This window comes from Oratosquilla oratoria, chromosome 30 (assembly GCF_046742065.1).
Source record: "Oratosquilla oratoria isolate Oo_2021 chromosome 30, ASM4674206v1, whole genome shotgun sequence".
Lineage (NCBI taxonomy): Eukaryota > Metazoa > Arthropoda > Malacostraca > Stomatopoda > Squillidae > Oratosquilla > Oratosquilla oratoria.
In genome coordinates, this window is record NC_134806.1 from 47,528,370 (window position 1) to 47,546,009 (window position 17,640).

The following is a 17,640-nucleotide window of genomic DNA, read 5'->3' on the forward strand; positions in this document are numbered from 1 at the left end:
AAATTAGAGCATGATTAATTTTTGTAATCCAACCTAACCTGCATTTAGTAATGCAGTATCTATGATCCTAGAGGTCATCAGGTCCATCATCTTTGTCAGGGATATTGATGGCTGGTTTTGGCATTTGATCGGACCGCAGGGCATATACCTTGAAGAGATGCATGAGACAAAGGATTACAAAGGCGGAACATACCGAGAGGAGACCTTTTGATCCATACCTAGGTCGGATGCGAAAAAAAAAATCATAATAATAAAATAAATAAAAACTATAATAATGTAAATAACAAATAAAGTACATAAATAGATGCATAGGTACAGATAAATAATAAGCAGACAGGTAAATAGTAATAATAAATTGACATATAACTATTAATAAATGAAAATCAGACAGACAAAAGATAACAAAACAAAAACAAATAATATAAGATAAATTATAATCATTACAACATCTTACTTAAGTATTTATCTAAATGATTCTCAAAGCTTCGAACTGAACTACATTGCACTACCTGTGTAGGAAGTTTATTCCATTCATTAACTACATGGTTGGCAAAGTTGTTTCTACCCAAGCTATTCAGCACAGTTTTAAAAATACATGTAGCACGGTGACATCACTTGGAGTGGGAGAACACACAGTACACAACATCAACACCATTGGCCAACTGACATTGAATGGAATAAACTTCCTGCAGAGGCAGTGCAATGTTGTTCAATTCGAAGCTTTAAGATTCATTTAGATAAACACATAAACAACATCCTGTAATGCCTGCCATTTATTTTATATTTGTTTGTTTGTTATTATTTGTCTGTTTATCATTTGCTTGATTTTCAGTTATTATTATTATTTACTATTTTCCTGTTTGTTTATTATTTAACTATACCTATGCATTTATTTTGTTTATTATCATTTATGTTGTTATAATTTCTATTTTATTTGTTTATCATCACTATAATTTTTTCTCACATCCGACCTAGTTATGGACCAAAAGGTCTCCTGTCAACATGCTCCTCCTTTGACAGACGACATGGCACCTCAACTTCTCACCATAGCTCCATTCGGTTGTGTATTACAAAGGATTACAAAGGCGGAGCATGCCGACAGGAGACCTTTTGATCCATATCTAGGTCGGATGCAAAAAAAAAATCATAATAATAAAATAATAAATAAAAACTATAATAATGTAAATAACAAATAAAATACATGAATAAATGCATAGGTATAGAATTTTTTTGTCATCAATTCCAATCAAGAAAAACGTATATCACATTGCTGTATTAAAATTGACAAAATCCATGATTCATTTTCTATTGTTATTTCACATAGGTGTACACTCCTAGAAAAATACAAAAACTAATTATCATTGTGAAAAGATATCTGCTCTAATATGTTTTGTCAGCAGTTTCATACAGGGATAGAGGAGAAACAAGTTTCATTTTGGTACCAAATGTTCATTGCACAGCCAAAGAAACTCTACATCACATAACCTATACATTTGTGAAACATCTTCATTTAATAGAAACTGGTGTAATTGACGGCGACTTGGTCTAGAACAGAAAAAGCTTCAAGGGATATGGTGGACCAGTAAAAGCCCAGAAACAGGCAAACACAAATACCCAACACAAAACTTGTCCAATAGCTCCTAACCTAACTTACCATAATGTCCATTCCACAGGAAAAAAAAAATAAATAAATAAATAAATATATAAATACAAAAAAAATGTGAAAAATGCATTTCCATGATAACTGGTGGACCTCTACAGAAATAATACTAAGTTATTTGATAAATTTTTTTAAGTACACACCTACATGATATAGCAGTAATTAAACATTAATCTTGTAAATTATAATACATCGACATAATATATGATTTTTCTTGGGAGAAATCAATAACAGAAAAAGTTCCTAAAAGCGATACATAAACAAATGCAGCCATTTCAACTGCTTGAGATGTCATCTTTGTTTTGGCAGATGTGGAGGTCTAAGAAATTAAATTATGATAAATTAGTCTATTCTAACCTAACCTAATCTATCCTGCATTCAGTAATGAGCTACCTGTAATTCTAGAGGTCATCAAGGTTGTTGTCATTGTTGATGATTATAATCATAATGTTATATCATGTACGTGTGCACTTCTAAAATAAAGATACCAATTATTTTCCTATATTTATATTATATACCAATGGGGTGGAGGAGGAATTTTTGTTTGTGGATACCTCCAAGATTCCTGTGCCTATTTGGGAAAAATACAATATCTGACGTTACAAAGAATTATATATAATAGTCTGAAAATAAAAATCTATCCAATCCTGTATTCTGCTGATTAAACTTTTTTGTGTTATCCTCGGCAATTGTAACTGTTATTTCGAACTGTGTTCTTTTCATTATCTGCACTTCAAGTATACTGATTCATTGCCAAATAAACATTATTATTATTATGTTATGAATATTGGAATGGGACCTAGGTTTGAACATGGTGTATCTAGTGACCAGTCCTAGAAAAGAGTGCAAACTTTCAAAATTAATTTATAAATGTTTTGTCTCTGTTTCACATACTCCACCTTTTGTAGATTGTTTAACTGAATATGTACATTTCAATTCAAACTTAAATCATAAAATGTTGGAGTAGTGACATACAAATTAAAATCATAATTCATTGACGGAAAAATGTAAACAAACGACAACTTGGTTTTGTCACCCGTAAAAACGAAAAATTGTCTCGAAGCTACATATGAACAACTGATCACAATAATTCTCAATTATCTAATAATTCTTTAAACTCTTTACTAACCTTTCCATCGACACCTGATCCGTTTCTAAATAATATTACTCTCTTCATTACGACAGCAATCCAACTCTGGGTGTTATCAGCCTCAGCGACTTGTCAACCAAAACAACAGACAAACTTTCGTACGCTATTAGACAATTATCGTACAGTTAACTAACTAATTCGAAATACACATATATAGAAATACAATGTGTAAATTGCACTTCTCATTATATGATTTAAAATACATACTATCATTGTGTTTCTCAAATTCCAGGAATTATTACATATTTCCTTTGTTCCCACACTAGTCCTGAAAAAAATCATGTAAACATTGAAGTACCATACAACTAGTTCTCCAGGAATCAGATTAGCCAAACACATTTGATAGTGTATTTTGGGATGACATCATAATCAGACAGCAATTATATTATTTCAATATGATACTGAATTGTTTTGCCAACGTAAATACACTGTTACATATTCATTACAGTAAATTATTATTTATCCACCATTCTTTTAATCAAACAAATAAAGTCCACTGCTGAACAAAGGTCTCCGTTTTTTTTCTACGAGTTACACGAATGCGCCAACCTCTGCCACGTCACTCCTTCAAACTTCTCTATTTCGTCTCTCCACCTTCTGTCTGGTCTCCTTTTTGCACGCTTTCCATCTCGTGGGGGCGTCCAGTCAGTCAGTAGACGACTTTATTCGACAACGGGAAAATGGGGAATGGGGAGAAGGTGTGGAAAGTCTCAACAGAAGGCCATAAGAATAGAGGAGACTGCAAGAGACCCCTCATCCTCATCCATAAAGTCATCTAATCTTCTCTTAAGAACAGCAAAACATAGGAAAGTAGTCTTCTGCGGAATGGCGCACAGGGCCTGCCGAGTGCCTAAAGTAGATGATGACGGTGACAGTAATGAGGACCAAAAGACTTCACAAGATTTTAGATAAAAGAGGAACGCGCACAATTCCTCCCTTCGCTATCTTCCAGTGACGGGAGGAGGGGGATCCAGGCGACCTTCTGGTAGTCCAGCTTCCAGGAAACTCCCAGGTTTCCAGTCTGTAGGATCCTGCCTTTCACGGGGGTCCAACCATTATCTATTTTCCCGCATCCGACCTAGTTATGGACCAAAAGGTCTCCTGCCGGCATGCTATGCCTTTGTAATCCTTTCAGATCCTGTGGTGTTATATTTTATATTTTTCTGGTCTTGCTCACAAGGCGAGGGGCTACCGTGTGTGCCTACGAAGAGGCTCGGTAGGGGAGAGGGAGCGAGGGATACTCACACACACACACACACACACACACACACACACACACACACACACACACACACACGGTGGCGCAGTTGGTAGAGCGCTGAACTGCTACTATAGTGGCCCGTAGTTCTTGGTTCGAATCCTGCCCAGGGCCGAAATTATTTCAGTACCGCTGAGCTTCGGGTCGTTACTCTGACTCTCGTGGGCGGGGAGTTGGGTGTGTGTGTGTGTGTGTGTGTAAGGTCATAGCATTACCCATAGATCGGTCATACGAGCTCTGAGCTCTCTTCCAGGAGGGAAATAGCTGTCGATCACGAGTCCAACACGTGATCCAAAGACCAAGTGAATACACACACACACGCACACACACACACTCAAAAGATATGCCCCCTGACAAACAGATAAACAAAATTGTCGTTGAAACCTATAACTTGTTAAAATCAATAAAATTGTCTGTCACTTACTTGGAAGAAGAAATGGTAAAGAAAATACCAGTCCCACTGATAAGGCCTAAATTGGATTACACAGGAACACTATGGTCACCCAATACCAAAAAGAATATAAGGAAAACTTAGAGAATCCGGAGAGCAACTCCGAAGATGGCACCAATACTTTCAAAATTGTCATACGAAGAGAGATTGTCAAAACTGGAATTACCGACTCTGGAACAAAGAAGAGAAAGAGGTGACCTATTGACCATTTATAATTATGAGAGATGTGGAAGTCCTTGATACAGAAGACTTACTAAACTGGGATAAGAGAAATACAAGAGGACATGGAAGGAAACTCAAAAAGGATAATTATAGAAGAGACCTGAAAAAGAACAGCTTTCAAATCAGAGTGGTGGATGTATGGAACAAACTAGACAAAACAATAGTGTGTGCAAAAACAATACAAGAATTTTAGAGCAAATTAGACACGGCGAGGTACTGAGACGGGATATCACGAGCATAGCTCCCCTTCCCGTGAGATACATCTAGGTAAATACACAAGATAATCCATAGGAGCAGCAGCAGCATCCTTTGACCCGAGACGAGGAGCGGGAGGGAGGGGGAGGAGGCTGCAGGAGACGGCGCGCGACGCTCAGGCTCAGGAGGTCAGTTGCACCCTAGAGCTGGTGGAAGGAGGACGCGCGCTACTGAACGCGGGACAGTGCGTCAGAGAGAGACCCGACCAGGTACCCCGTGAATCAGACAACGATTCTTCTTGTTCCTCTCCTGGTGCGTTGTTCTGTGTTTTTCTTTCTTTTTCTTTTATCGAAAAGTATTCTTGGATACATATATGTATGTATATAGATACTGTTACCATAGTCGCCTCTGTGTTTATATTATGTTTTCTGTTGTGTCACGCCATTCGTTTTCTATTTTGCTGCGCAGAAATCGCGAGGCGAACTCAAAGAATTTTGAAACTAAACATATCTGGGTATATGTTATACACTTGAAATGATTGTGTTCTAGTTAATGTATAAGAATTCAAAGAAGTATTTACTTTAATTTCTTGGGATGTACGAACGATGTATGATTCATATTTTACGACAAATAGTTACACACGCATGTGCATTAAGATAATGCCCCAGCCTCTTTTCTCCTGCAATTATGTAGGCAAGACGTAAGTGGCGTCATTTAGGGGGTTCAATTTGCACATGCACGAATTAGCATGCTTACCATTAAGATAGATAGGGATTTGATATGCAAGAGGAAAGGGCAGGATTATTTAAGGTATGTGGACTTATAATTCGTAGAAATTTGAATCATTATTATTATTTTGACTATAGTTTGAGATTGCTTAGATATTCAATGATCATGTTTGATATCCATGATTGCATGATTATGTTACGTCCTGAGAATCATGTGGCAGTAGCCTATTCTTTGAGATCAGTATAAAGTGCCTTTAAGATCTGTATTTGAATGCATTAATTGAGTATAATTGCTGGTGCTATTAGCCTGTATTGAATGTAATTCATGAATAATGATGAGACGGATATAGGCAGAATTTAAATGATGTAAGCTGTGCTAATTGATCTTTATGAAACATTACCTCACATGTATAAGAATATGCATGAATATTATGATATGTAATGAAAGTATAATTGATATATTCACCCAATATATATACAAATGATTAATCATTATCTATCCCTATTTATGATGAGTAATATAAATGACCAAAGAATTTATTTGTTACCCACCTTTAAGGGATGAGGCAATGTCTATGAAGGTTATTATTGTCCGCCTAGGCCCTTTGTTTACTAACTGACTGTTTTAGGTTAGAGGTGGACGTGACAATACACAAATATATGTAAATGTATATATGCATATGTGTGTATGTAAGATTATACATTATATGCAAATACTTATTTGTATGTATATCATGTATGGGCACATTTTTAAATACATTTACATTTAGTTTCATATAAATTCGTGTATATTATATACGAGTACATACATACACATACACACACACATATTTATATTTATATATATATATATATGTATATATACAGACACACACACACACACATATATATATGTATATGTGTGTGTGTGTCAGTCTTGATGGTAACTGTGGGTACTTCTACGCTCCACCCCCCCAAAACAAAAATCAGGTTGGTTCCATTGTGATTAATACAACACAATAAATAACAAGAATTAACTTCGACAATAAAAGTCAACCCAGAGGAAAGGGACGTCGTCTTGCTGTGTACAGCAAATATCTTCCTCGTCATCCACCATTGTCATGGAAAGAGAACAAGCAGATCTTGTCGACAGTTGGTTACCTTTATTTTTAATCGATGTCGTTGTCATAACTAGATTTTCTTGGTGATTGTTGGAAAAAAAAGATGAAGGGAGAAAACGTTTTTTTGGGTCATTGTTTATATTCTATGGAAAGAGTTGAAAGAGCTCTCATTGCATCACCAAAGCCATTTAGCATAAGGGACTCTTTTTTCACTCTCTACTGAAAAACTAAACAGATAAATAAATAAATAAATAATTGAATGAAAAAGTGGAGGTTAAAAAAATCAGTGATAAATGCCATTTCATTCTCTTCTGCAAAAATAAACAAATAAACAAAGAAATAGAGAGATAATTAAATAAATACATAAACGATAAATAAAAAAACAAATGTGTACATAGATTAATATATAAATAATGATAATAATAATAATAATAATAATAATGATGATAGTAATAAATTTTCAGTACAAGTATAAGATGAATAAATCAGAATCAATAAATAAAATAGAAAGCACAAATAAAAAATACAGATAAATAAAGTTATAAGTTGGTAAATGAATCGCTAAATAATACAGATACATACTTTCAGTAAGAGGTTTATTACGCCATAAAACAGAAAAAAAAATCAATAAATAAATATACAAAATATATAAAATATGTAAAAAACATAACAAATAGGTAATGAATAGAAATATAAAAATAAAAATAAAATAAATGAATAAATAAAATGTATTAATATAAGGTGCTTCTCACTCTCTCTCTTTTTCTCTTTAAAGAAAAATATACAAACAAAAGTTTGAGTGGGAGTTTTGGATTTTGAGAGCCCTCAAGGCCAAGGCTATCGATAACAACTTTGCTCATTCATCTCGTTGGTCGCCCCCCACCCCGATCCGCATAGACATGAGGGTACTTCGTACCCGGCTCGTGAGCATAAAGGCCACAAATCGATTCCTGACCAGCACTGTAGGCTATAGACCACTTTGTTGTAAATACAATGGAGGGCGCAAAAATAAATGAATAAATAAAACAAGTAAAATAAATGATGATAATAATAATAATAATAGTAATAATATCAATAAGAATAACAACAACAACAACAATAATAATAATAACAATGATCAATATCATTACTATTATTGTTATCATTGTCATTATTATTATTATTATTATTACTATTATTATTATTATTATTATTATTATTATTATTATTATTATTGTTACTATTATCATTATTATTATTGTTATTATTATTATTATTATTATTATTATCATTATTATTATTATCATTATTACTATTATTATTATTATACGCGCATGCACGCACATATTCGTACTAATGTTATGCCAAATGTGTGTTTGCGTGTCCTTAGAATGGGCACCAAACTCACACTACACGGACTGTAGAGTCATTAGAGTCCTTAGTGCTCCACTAAATGCAGTCAACCTCGAGAAGCTCTCAGTTACGAGGATGAGCTTTGAAGGTCCTACTCAAGGGCGACCTTACGAGGACGACCTCACATTGAGGCTGATACTCCACACACACACACATACACCTAGAGGCTCAGTGGTTAGAGTTCCCGGCTGCCACTACGGCGGTCTGGGTTCGAATTCCGCCCAGGAGTGAAATAATTATCGCTGCGCTGTAGGTCGTTACCCCAACTCTCGTGGGCGGGGAGTTGGGTGTGTGTGTGTGTGTGTGTGCGTGTAAGGTCACAGCATTACCCATAGATCGGTCATATATACAAGCTCTGAGCTCTCTTCCAGGAGGGAAAAAGCTGTCGATCATGAGTCCAACACGTGATCCAAGACCATGGAGTATCACACACACACACACACACAGGCCAAGTTGGACCCATGTATGGACGGGACGCCACGAGTGTAGCTCCTTTCTTGCATACTATAGTTGAGTAAATCCACACGTACAGCTACACAGAAAACTATCGTTAGTAGGGGTGTCGAAACATTCGCTAATGAACATAACCTTATGATACCGAAGTGTTGGTATTTCTGGGGTTCGAATTGTTCGAATTCCTTCTGAATGAATATGAATCGAATAATAGTTCCGGAGTTCATATGGATTCACTATGACATGATAATCTTATTTCCGATGGGGACTTCAACTTGTCTCAAATAGTTTCGTTGTTTTGTGTCAAAATGATTAGCGTGATTTACTAACGATAGTTTTCTGTGCAGCTGTACATACATACATACATTTATGCATGCATACATACATACACACATGCACACATACATATAACCCAAGTTGTAATCATACATAAATTTGAAGCTATGTATGATCATTGAAGAGTGAGAGACGGGACCCCACGAATGTTGTTCTTCTCTTGTACACTAAAATTACGTACATACTCGTATACATACATACATACTTTTCTCGTTTCCCTCAGGCAAGACTTACTAATTCGGCTGAAGTTTGTGAACAGAATAGAGAAGACTGCAAGAGACCCTAAGGCCTACACCAGGCAGTTCCATGTCCTATACCTCCTGTCATACATAACGTTATCTCGTCTTCTTTCTAGAAACGACCAATTACATATTGTTTCAGCGCCCTCACTAACTACCTGATGGTTACTAAGTCTATTCCATTCGTTAATTAACCAGTCTGTTAAGTAAACCAATTCTTTGCTCCTATTTCCTTCTTAATCCTAAAATTTGATATTATACCAGAAGGGATCATTACCTCGTTTCGCAAAGGTGATACAGGCAAGGTCATCATATTAAGGCGTCAGGGCAGGACTCGTAGTAATGGGTTTAGATTGGACAAATTTATGCTCAAGAAGGAAATAGGCAAGAACTGGTTTACCTAACAGGGTAGTTAACGAATGGAATTGACTTAGTAACCGTCAGGTAGTTAGTGAGTGCTGAAACTATAATTGGTCGTTTTAAGAGAAGATGAGATATATTTATGGTTGACAGGTGATAAGGGACATGGAACTGCCTAGTGTAGGCCTTAGGGTCTCTTATGTTCTCCTCTAGTCTTAGGTTCTTAGGAGAATAGATCCCAATAGGAGACCTTTTAGTAAACCAAGAGAAAAAATAAAGATGATGTAAAAACTGAGGAATTTCTCCACGGTTGTGTACTTGCTTTACATTCGATTAGTGAATAAATATTCTAAATTCCGAGAATTTCTTAGCAAAAATATAATTTTTCTCCATTGGCAACAGTAACATGGTTTCTCGAAATCGATTAATAAATCAAATTCAATAAATAGATTTAACCATTTTTGTCTGTTGCCTGGAATTTGGAAAGGAACTATGTATACATTATTTCTCTTGCTTGACTGAAGTACAAGTGTTTTGATTTAATCTCGTAGTCTTTTGAGAAACTGCCGAGGGCATTCATCTATGTCGTATTTATGATTTGAGTGAATTTACGAGGCCGTAAAAGGCTTGTTTACATTGTAAATTTACGATCTACCGATTACAAGTCCCAAGAAATTTTCAGCTTTGAAGTGGAATGAACTGTATTTTTATATTAAAATGAATTACAAAGAATTACTCAATATTTACACTTAATCTAAAGAAGTGCACTAGACTAAAAACTTCCTAGAAGTTAGTTATGATATGTATTGTTACCGAGGATGTGTCTAAGAGGAGATTTAATAGTTTATGTGTGAGAATCTTACGTGGGGAGAATGTAAACACAGCCTTCCCGCCCTCAATAGAACTGTCGTTTGTTTATAGTGTTGACGTTATCTTCAAAAGCAAACTATCGTTGTTTACATAATCTTAAACGTAAACTGTCTTTGTTTTCATCATCTTACAAGTAAATTGTCGTTTCCTATCGCTCTTCGCCAAATAACCGTTACATTTCCAGTCTTTGTGTTTGTTGATACTTCTGTTACAACGCGTGTCGACAGGAGAATTTTTGGTTTATAATAAATATACAGAAAAAATAAAAATTCTAAATAAAAACAAAACCTAAACGGGGTTTATGATTAACTATGAACATAATTGAACATATTTTGCATTTTCCACGCTTCCACAATCAACCAATAATCTCGACAATTTTCTTATATTCAGTAATGACGTCATATCGTCTGTAGACATTTTTCTCTCTCTCTACTTCATTTCGATAATAACACCATATCACCTATGAAATATCTCTCTGATGACATGACAAAACGTATTATTCCACATCAATTCACAGAGATAACGAAGCTTGTTTGAAAACATTATATTGAGAATATTGTCTCAGGGAGAAAGAGGGACGAGTGAAGAGAAATTGCAAGAAAATTAAGTCGACGCAAAAGAGAAACGGAATGACGAAGTGGTAATAAAATGCTCTCGGGAAATCAGAATCCTATCTTTCTCTCTCTCATTTTTTATGTCTAGTTATGTATCTATTTATTTAACTATTTATTTATTCTAAGTTATGAAGCCTTTTCATTTGCGTGGTCGCCTCTGAATGGGGGGGTACACATAATACATCTGACTGTAGATTTCACTCCGTGATAAGAGTACTCCCTCCCCAAAGGAGATGGTAAAGATGTTATATGGTAGGGTGAGGGTACATATATTACACCTGACTGTGGCTCTCAAAACATGGTAAAAACTAATTAGGAGGTAGTGGAAATGTTATATGTTAGAGTGTAGGTACATATATATCTGAATGTAGTGGTTTCTAACCCGTGATAAACCTACCCCCATGGGGTCACACGGTACTAGGCGGGGTACATATATTATACCTAAACATTTAATATTTGGTCCAGAATTTTCCTACGTGCTTCATATAATCTCTTCTCTCGACTGTTCTGTTAGTCTCGTTTCACAAGTATCGACCTTTCGCCGTGTGCCGACCACGACACGACGTCGTACTCCCCAAAACATATATGTCTATGGACATTTACACACGTGGTCGTGACGTGTGAGCACGACGTCGTGTCGTGGACGGCGCACGGCGAAAAGTCGATACGTGTGAAACGAGCCTAAAAGTATGTTGGACGATCATCGTTGGGCGATAATCGCACCTAGAAAAAACGTACCTTAAGACCACTCGATCGGACCTGAATTAGGGTCCTCAGACCTCCGTTTTCTCTCAAGAGACTTTATTGTCGTGGGCCCCCGCCCGCTGTGTCTTGGGGCATTTGGGGAGCTAATGAGCCGTGGCAATGCTTTATATTTATGCTCGAGTCCAGTTATTGTTGATGAAATGCGGCCAAATGGACCAGTCGTCGTAGGGCTCCGTCCAATATACGCACACACATACAAAATCACACACGCACACACAAAATTACACACATACACTCACTCACACAAAAAAATCACACATACACACACACACATAAACACAGGGTCCAACACACACACAGAGTTAAAGCTTCGAACTGAACTACATTGCACTAATTCTGCAGGAAGTTTATTCCACTCATTAACTACACGGTTGGCGAAGTTGTTTCTACCCACTTCCAAATTAGATATATTTCCTGACAGTTTGAGACCATTATTTCTTGTCGGATTCTCATTCAGTGTGAAAATTTGGTCACTTTTGATGTTGTCAATTCCTTTTAGAATCTTAAAGACCTGTATCAAGTCACCTCTGAGTCTACGCTTTCTTAGGGAAAAGAGATTCATATGTTTTAGTCGATTTTCGTATTATTTATTTTTGATATTTAGAATCAGTTTTGTGGCTCGCCGTTGTGCTTTTTCCAATCTGTCGATGTCTTTAATGAGATTCGGTGACCATACGGAAACAGCATATTCCAAATGTGGACGAACTAACGATTTATATAGCTTGTTAATAGTGAAAGATGGGCTTTTGAAGTCAAAAGATCGCACAATCAGTCCTAGAATCTTATTTGCTTTCTCAGAGGCTGAAATACACTGCTTAGATGATTTGAGGTCGTTACTGATAATTACGCCGAGATCCTTTTCACTATAAATTTTTGCACACACACACACGTATAAAAACATATATAAAGTCACAAATTGGAAAACAGGAATAATTACAATATATATACATAAGTATATATAACGTAATGAAATGATTTGTTGCCGTTATAGATCTAGTTTCATAGTCAAATCAGTGTTCTTAATAATTATCCTAGAATAAGCCAATTACTAATAGTATTTCTACATTAATCCTAAAATAATCTAATGTCTATATAAATTTCCTTCCCTGTATGTTTGTCTATCTATGCTTTGTCTATGTCATTAAGTTTCTATAGATTAAATTCTTAGTTTACCTTGCAGCTTCTATTTTTTTTTTTTTTTTTACATATTTCCGTGTTCATATTACTCATTTTCTTTATCTTCTCCTCTTTCCTCTCCATTTTTATCAAGTTATCCTTCATTCTTGTATCTTTCTGATCTTCATCTCCAATTACTTATTGGTTGAGACGAGAGGTCAAGAGGAAATGAAGGGAGGGGACATGACGTCATATCCGGTCCGGTGACGTCAAGTCGCTACGCATTTTCAACGGTCGAGCACATTCAAATATTACGTCGTAATTGTACAGTTTTGCCAATATTACACCTTTTTTATTTCATTATAATGGTCTTTAGCCACTTTCTCACCATCTGGCCTAAATAATTATACTTTTCAACTTCTTTAAGACTTTTATTATCGATTATAGTATCTTTACTTTGAACCTTCCTGATGAACAATACTTTGTCTAACATTTTCAAATATACTTTGAGACGTTCCTTGTTCAGATCACTCAGTAGATCTTGGAAATCTCGAATAAATTATATTTTACTAGGACGGATTTATATAAAAAAAAATAATTTAAATTCACATTGAAGAAAAAAAATCATTTATCATTTTACTACATAATGATAAGAAAAATTAAAACAAACAGAAGTGCTTCAACGGCAAAGCTTTTGATTTTTACGACCTGTTCTTCTTGTTCTTTATGTTCTTTGGCGATCTGTTTCTTCCTGTTTTTGTTCTTTCTGTTCTTCATGTTCTTCCTGTTCCTCTTGTTTTTCCTGTTCCTTCTGTTCTTGTTCTTCGACGAGCTCCTCTTCCGGTTCTTTCTGTTCCTCTTGTTCTTCATGTTCTTCCTGTTCATCTTGTTATTCTTGTTCTTTTTATTCCTCTTGTTCTTCGCTGAACTATTGTTCTTCCCGTTCCTGTTTTTCTGTTCTTTCTATTCCTCTTGTTCTTCCTGTTTCTCTTGTTCTTGTTTTTTGTTCTTTCTGTCCCTGATCTTCCTATTCCTCTTGTTCTTCCTGTTCACCCTCTCACGAGTGGGCGTCTCACGTTGTAGTTCTCACGTCTTTGTTGTCATTCTCACGTCGTCTTCGTTGTCGTTCTCACGTCCTTGATATCATTCTCACGTCGGTATCACGTCATCTTTGTCATTCTCACGTCGTCTTCGTTGGTCTCACGCCATCGTTACTATTCTCGCACCGTCGTTATTACAATTCTCACGCATTTTTCGTCATTCTCACGCCTTTTTCGTCATTCTCACGTCATCTTATTTTGTCTCACGCCTTCCTTGTTATTCTCAGGTCATCGCGATTGTTGGTCTCACGCCGTCGTTATCAACCTCACGTCGTTGTTGCCACACTCGCATCGTCGTCTCACGTATTTCTTGTCATTCTCACGTCCTCGTTCTCATTCTCACGCCGCCTTCTCCCCTTCCTTCTCTTGCTTCAATTTTCAGTTTCAATTTTCTTTCTTCTTCCTCTCCTTTCATTTCTATCGCTTCGTTCCTGATTGTCTCCTCCTCCTCCTCCTTCTTCTCTTCCTTCTCCTCCTCCTCTTCCTTCTCCTCCTCCTCCTCCTCCTTCTTCTCTTTCTTCTCTTTCTCCTCCTCTTTCTTCTCCTCCTTCTCTTCCTTCTCCTCCTCCTCCTCTTTCTTCTCCTCCTCCTCCTCCTCCTTCTTCTCTTTCTCCTCCTCCTCCTTCTCCTCTTTCTTCTCTTCCTTCTCCTCCTCCTTCTCTTCCTTCTCCTCCTCTTTCTTCTCTTCCTCCTCCTTCTCTTCCTTCTCCTCCTCTTTCTCCTCCTCCTCCTCCTCCTCCTCCTCCTTCTCTTCCTTCTCCTCCTCTTTCTTCTCTTCCTCCTCCTTCTCTTCCTTCTCCTCCTCTTTCTTCTCCTCCTCCTCCTCCTCCTCCTCCTCCTCCTCCTTTGTCTTCATTTCCTTCCTCTTTCTCATTCACCTCTTCTTTCTCTTTCCGTTTCTCCTCTTCTTTATCTTTCTCCTCCTCTTTATCATTCTCCTCCTCTTCCTCTTTCTCCTTCTCCTCCTATTCTTCCTATTTCTCCTTCTCTTCCTCTTCCTCTATCTCCTTCTCCTCTTCCCTTTTCTCCTCCTCCTCTTCCTTCTTCTTCTCCTCCTCTTCCTTTTTCTCCTTCTCCTCCTCTTCTTTCTCCTCTTCCTCTTCATCTATCTCCTTATCCTCTTCCTTTTTTCCTTCTCCTCCTCTTCTTTCTCCTTCTCTTCCTCTTCCTCTATCTCCCACACCTCTTCGCTTCTCCTCTTCTTTCTCTTTCTCCTCTTCTTACTCTTTCTCATAGTTTTCTTCGTTATTATCTTCACCATCGTCCTTCCCCTCTTCCTCTTCCTCCCTCCTCCCCGTCCTCTCGATCCTTTTTACTCCTCTTCCTCCCACCCTCCTCCTTCCTCTTCCTCCTATTTTCCTTCTTCCTTCTCCTCTTCCTCTTGCTTCTTCCTCCTCCCCTATATCTTTCTCCTCGTGCACTGCCTCCTTTCCCCTCCTTCTTCTTCCTCCTCCTCCTCCTACCCTCCTTCTTCTTCCTCCTCCTCCTTCCTCCTCCTCCTACCCTACTTCTTCCTCCTCCTCCTCCCCTCCCCTTCTTCTTCCTCCTTGTCCACTCCCTCCTTTCTCCTCCTCTTCCTCTTCCCCCTCCTCCCCTACTTCTTCTTCCTCCTCCTCTTCATCCTCATTCTCCTAATCTTTCTCCTCCTCCTCCTCCCCTACTTCTTCCTCCTCCTCCTCTTCATCTTCCTTCTCATCTTTCTCCTCCTCCTCCCCGTTTTTCTTCCTCCTCCTCCTCCTCCTCTTCCCCCCCCCCATGCATTATTGATTCGTCCCCTCACAGAAGACTTAATCATGAACATTCATGAGGTCTTCTTCCTCAGAGGGGGAAGAGGAGACGGCCCCCCTCCCCGTCTCCCCCTCTCAAAAAATACTTTTCGTATACTCAACTCTCTCTTTCCTCTTTTCTACCTCTTCTTCCTTAAAAAAACATACACTTAACTGTCTCTCTTTCTCTCTCTCTCTCTTTCCTCTTTTCCCCTCTTCTTTCCTTTTCATACATTCGATTATCTTTCTCTCTTTCCCCTCTCTCTTCTTCTTTAAAAAAAAAGGAAAAAAAAATCATACACTTAACTCTCTCCTTCCTCTTTTCCCCTCTCTTCTCCTCTCCTTTCATCTTATTATTCTCTTGTCTCTTCTCCTATCTCTTCCCACCTCCTCTTCCTCTTCTTCCTCCTCCCCTTCCCCTTCCTCTTCTGTCTCTTCTTCCTCCTTCCCCTGCCAGTCCCCCTCTTCTTCCTCTTCCCCTCCCCCTCCCTTTCCTCTTTCTCCTCTTCTTCCCTCTCTTTCCTCTTCTTCCCTCCTTCTCCCCTCACCTTCCTCCTCCCACTCCCCTTCCTCTTCCTTCCCCTTCCCCTTCCCTCCCTCTTCTTCTTCTTCCCTCCCTCTCCTCCTAACCTTCCTCCTCCCCCTCCCTTCCTCTTCCTTCCCCTTCCCTTCCTCTTCTTCTTCTTCTTATCTCCCTCTCCCCCTCACCTTCCTCTTCTTCCTCCTCCCCCTCCCTTTCTCTTCCTTCTCATTTTCCTTCCCTTCCTCTTCTTCCTCCTTTCCCTTCCCTTCCTCTTCTTCTTCCCTCCCTCTCCCCCTCACCTTCCTCCTCCCCTTCCCTTCCTCTTCCTTCCCCTTCCCTTCCTCTTCTTCTTCTTCTTCCCTCCCTCTCCCCCTCACCTTCCTCTTCTTCCTCCTCCCCTCCCTTCCTCTTCCTTCTCATTTTCCTTCCCTTCCTCCTTCCCCTTCTTCCTCTTCCTCGCCCTCCCCTTCCTCTTCTTCCTCCTCCCCCTTCCTTTCCTCTTCTTCCTACTCCTCTGTCCCCTCCTATTCTTCCCCCTTCCCCTTCCTCTTCTTCTTCCTCCTCCACTCCCCCTTTCTCTTTTTCTTCCTCTTCTCCCTCTTCCCCCTCCCTTTCTCCTCCTCCCCCTCCCCTACCCCCCTCTCGTACTCCATTCTAAGGCCTTCCTTTTCCTGTTCCCTCTCCCCCCTCCCACTTCCCCTCTCCCCTCTCCCCACTTCCCCCTTTCCCCTCATCTCCAACATTTCTGGTCTTTTTCTTTCTTTTTATCCTTTATTTATTTATTTATTTATTTATCTATTTATTTGTTTTTTTATTTATGTAAACGCGTGTGAACACACACACACACACACACACACACACACTCTCTCTCTCTCTCTCACACACACACACACACACACACACACACACACACACACACACACACACACACACACACACACACACACACACACACACACACACAAATACACACACACGTACATACACACATCTTCCTCTTTGACCTCTTGTTACACTTCTTCTTTCTTTGCCTCTTCCTCTTCATAATATTTCTCTTGTTTCTCCTCTTCCTCTTTCTACTCCTCTTTTTCCTCACCTTTCTCCCCCTTCTTTCTCTTCATAATCTTCCTCTTTCTCCCTCTTCCTCCTCTTCATTACCTTCCTCTTGTTCCTCCTCTGTCTCTCTCTTCCTTCTCTTCATAATCTTCCTCTTGTTCCTCCTCTTCCTCTTTATCCTCTTCTTCCTCCTCTTTCGTCCTCTTCCTCTTCTTCATTGTCTTCCTCTTGTTCCTCCTCCTCCTCTTCTTCCTCCCCTCCCTCTTGCCACATTCAATCCTTGCCT

At 38.3% G+C, this 17,640-nt stretch overlaps 2 protein-coding genes across 2 annotated transcripts in view; one reads left to right on the forward strand and one right to left on the reverse strand.

Moving 5' to 3' along the window:
• The window catches only part of LOC143041155 (BTB/POZ domain-containing protein KCTD9-like), a 29,684-nt gene extending 26,784 nt beyond the window's left edge, over window positions 1-2,900 (reverse strand). Inside the window, exon 1 of the mRNA XM_076212960.1 lies at window positions 2,790-2,900. Within this exon, the coding sequence (XP_076069075.1) occupies window positions 2,790-2,837 (48 nt within the window). The 5' untranslated portion in view covers window positions 2,838-2,900. The remainder of the gene's footprint in view (window positions 1-2,789) is intronic.
• A 2,133-nt stretch (window positions 2,901-5,033) lies between these two features.
• Window positions 5,034-17,640, forward strand: part of LOC143041353 (uncharacterized) — a 169,915-nt gene continuing 157,308 nt past the window's right edge. The window contains exon 1 of the mRNA XM_076213180.1: window positions 5,034-5,248. The gene's annotated coding sequence lies outside the window, so the exon portion shown is untranslated. The remainder of the gene's footprint in view (window positions 5,249-17,640) is intronic.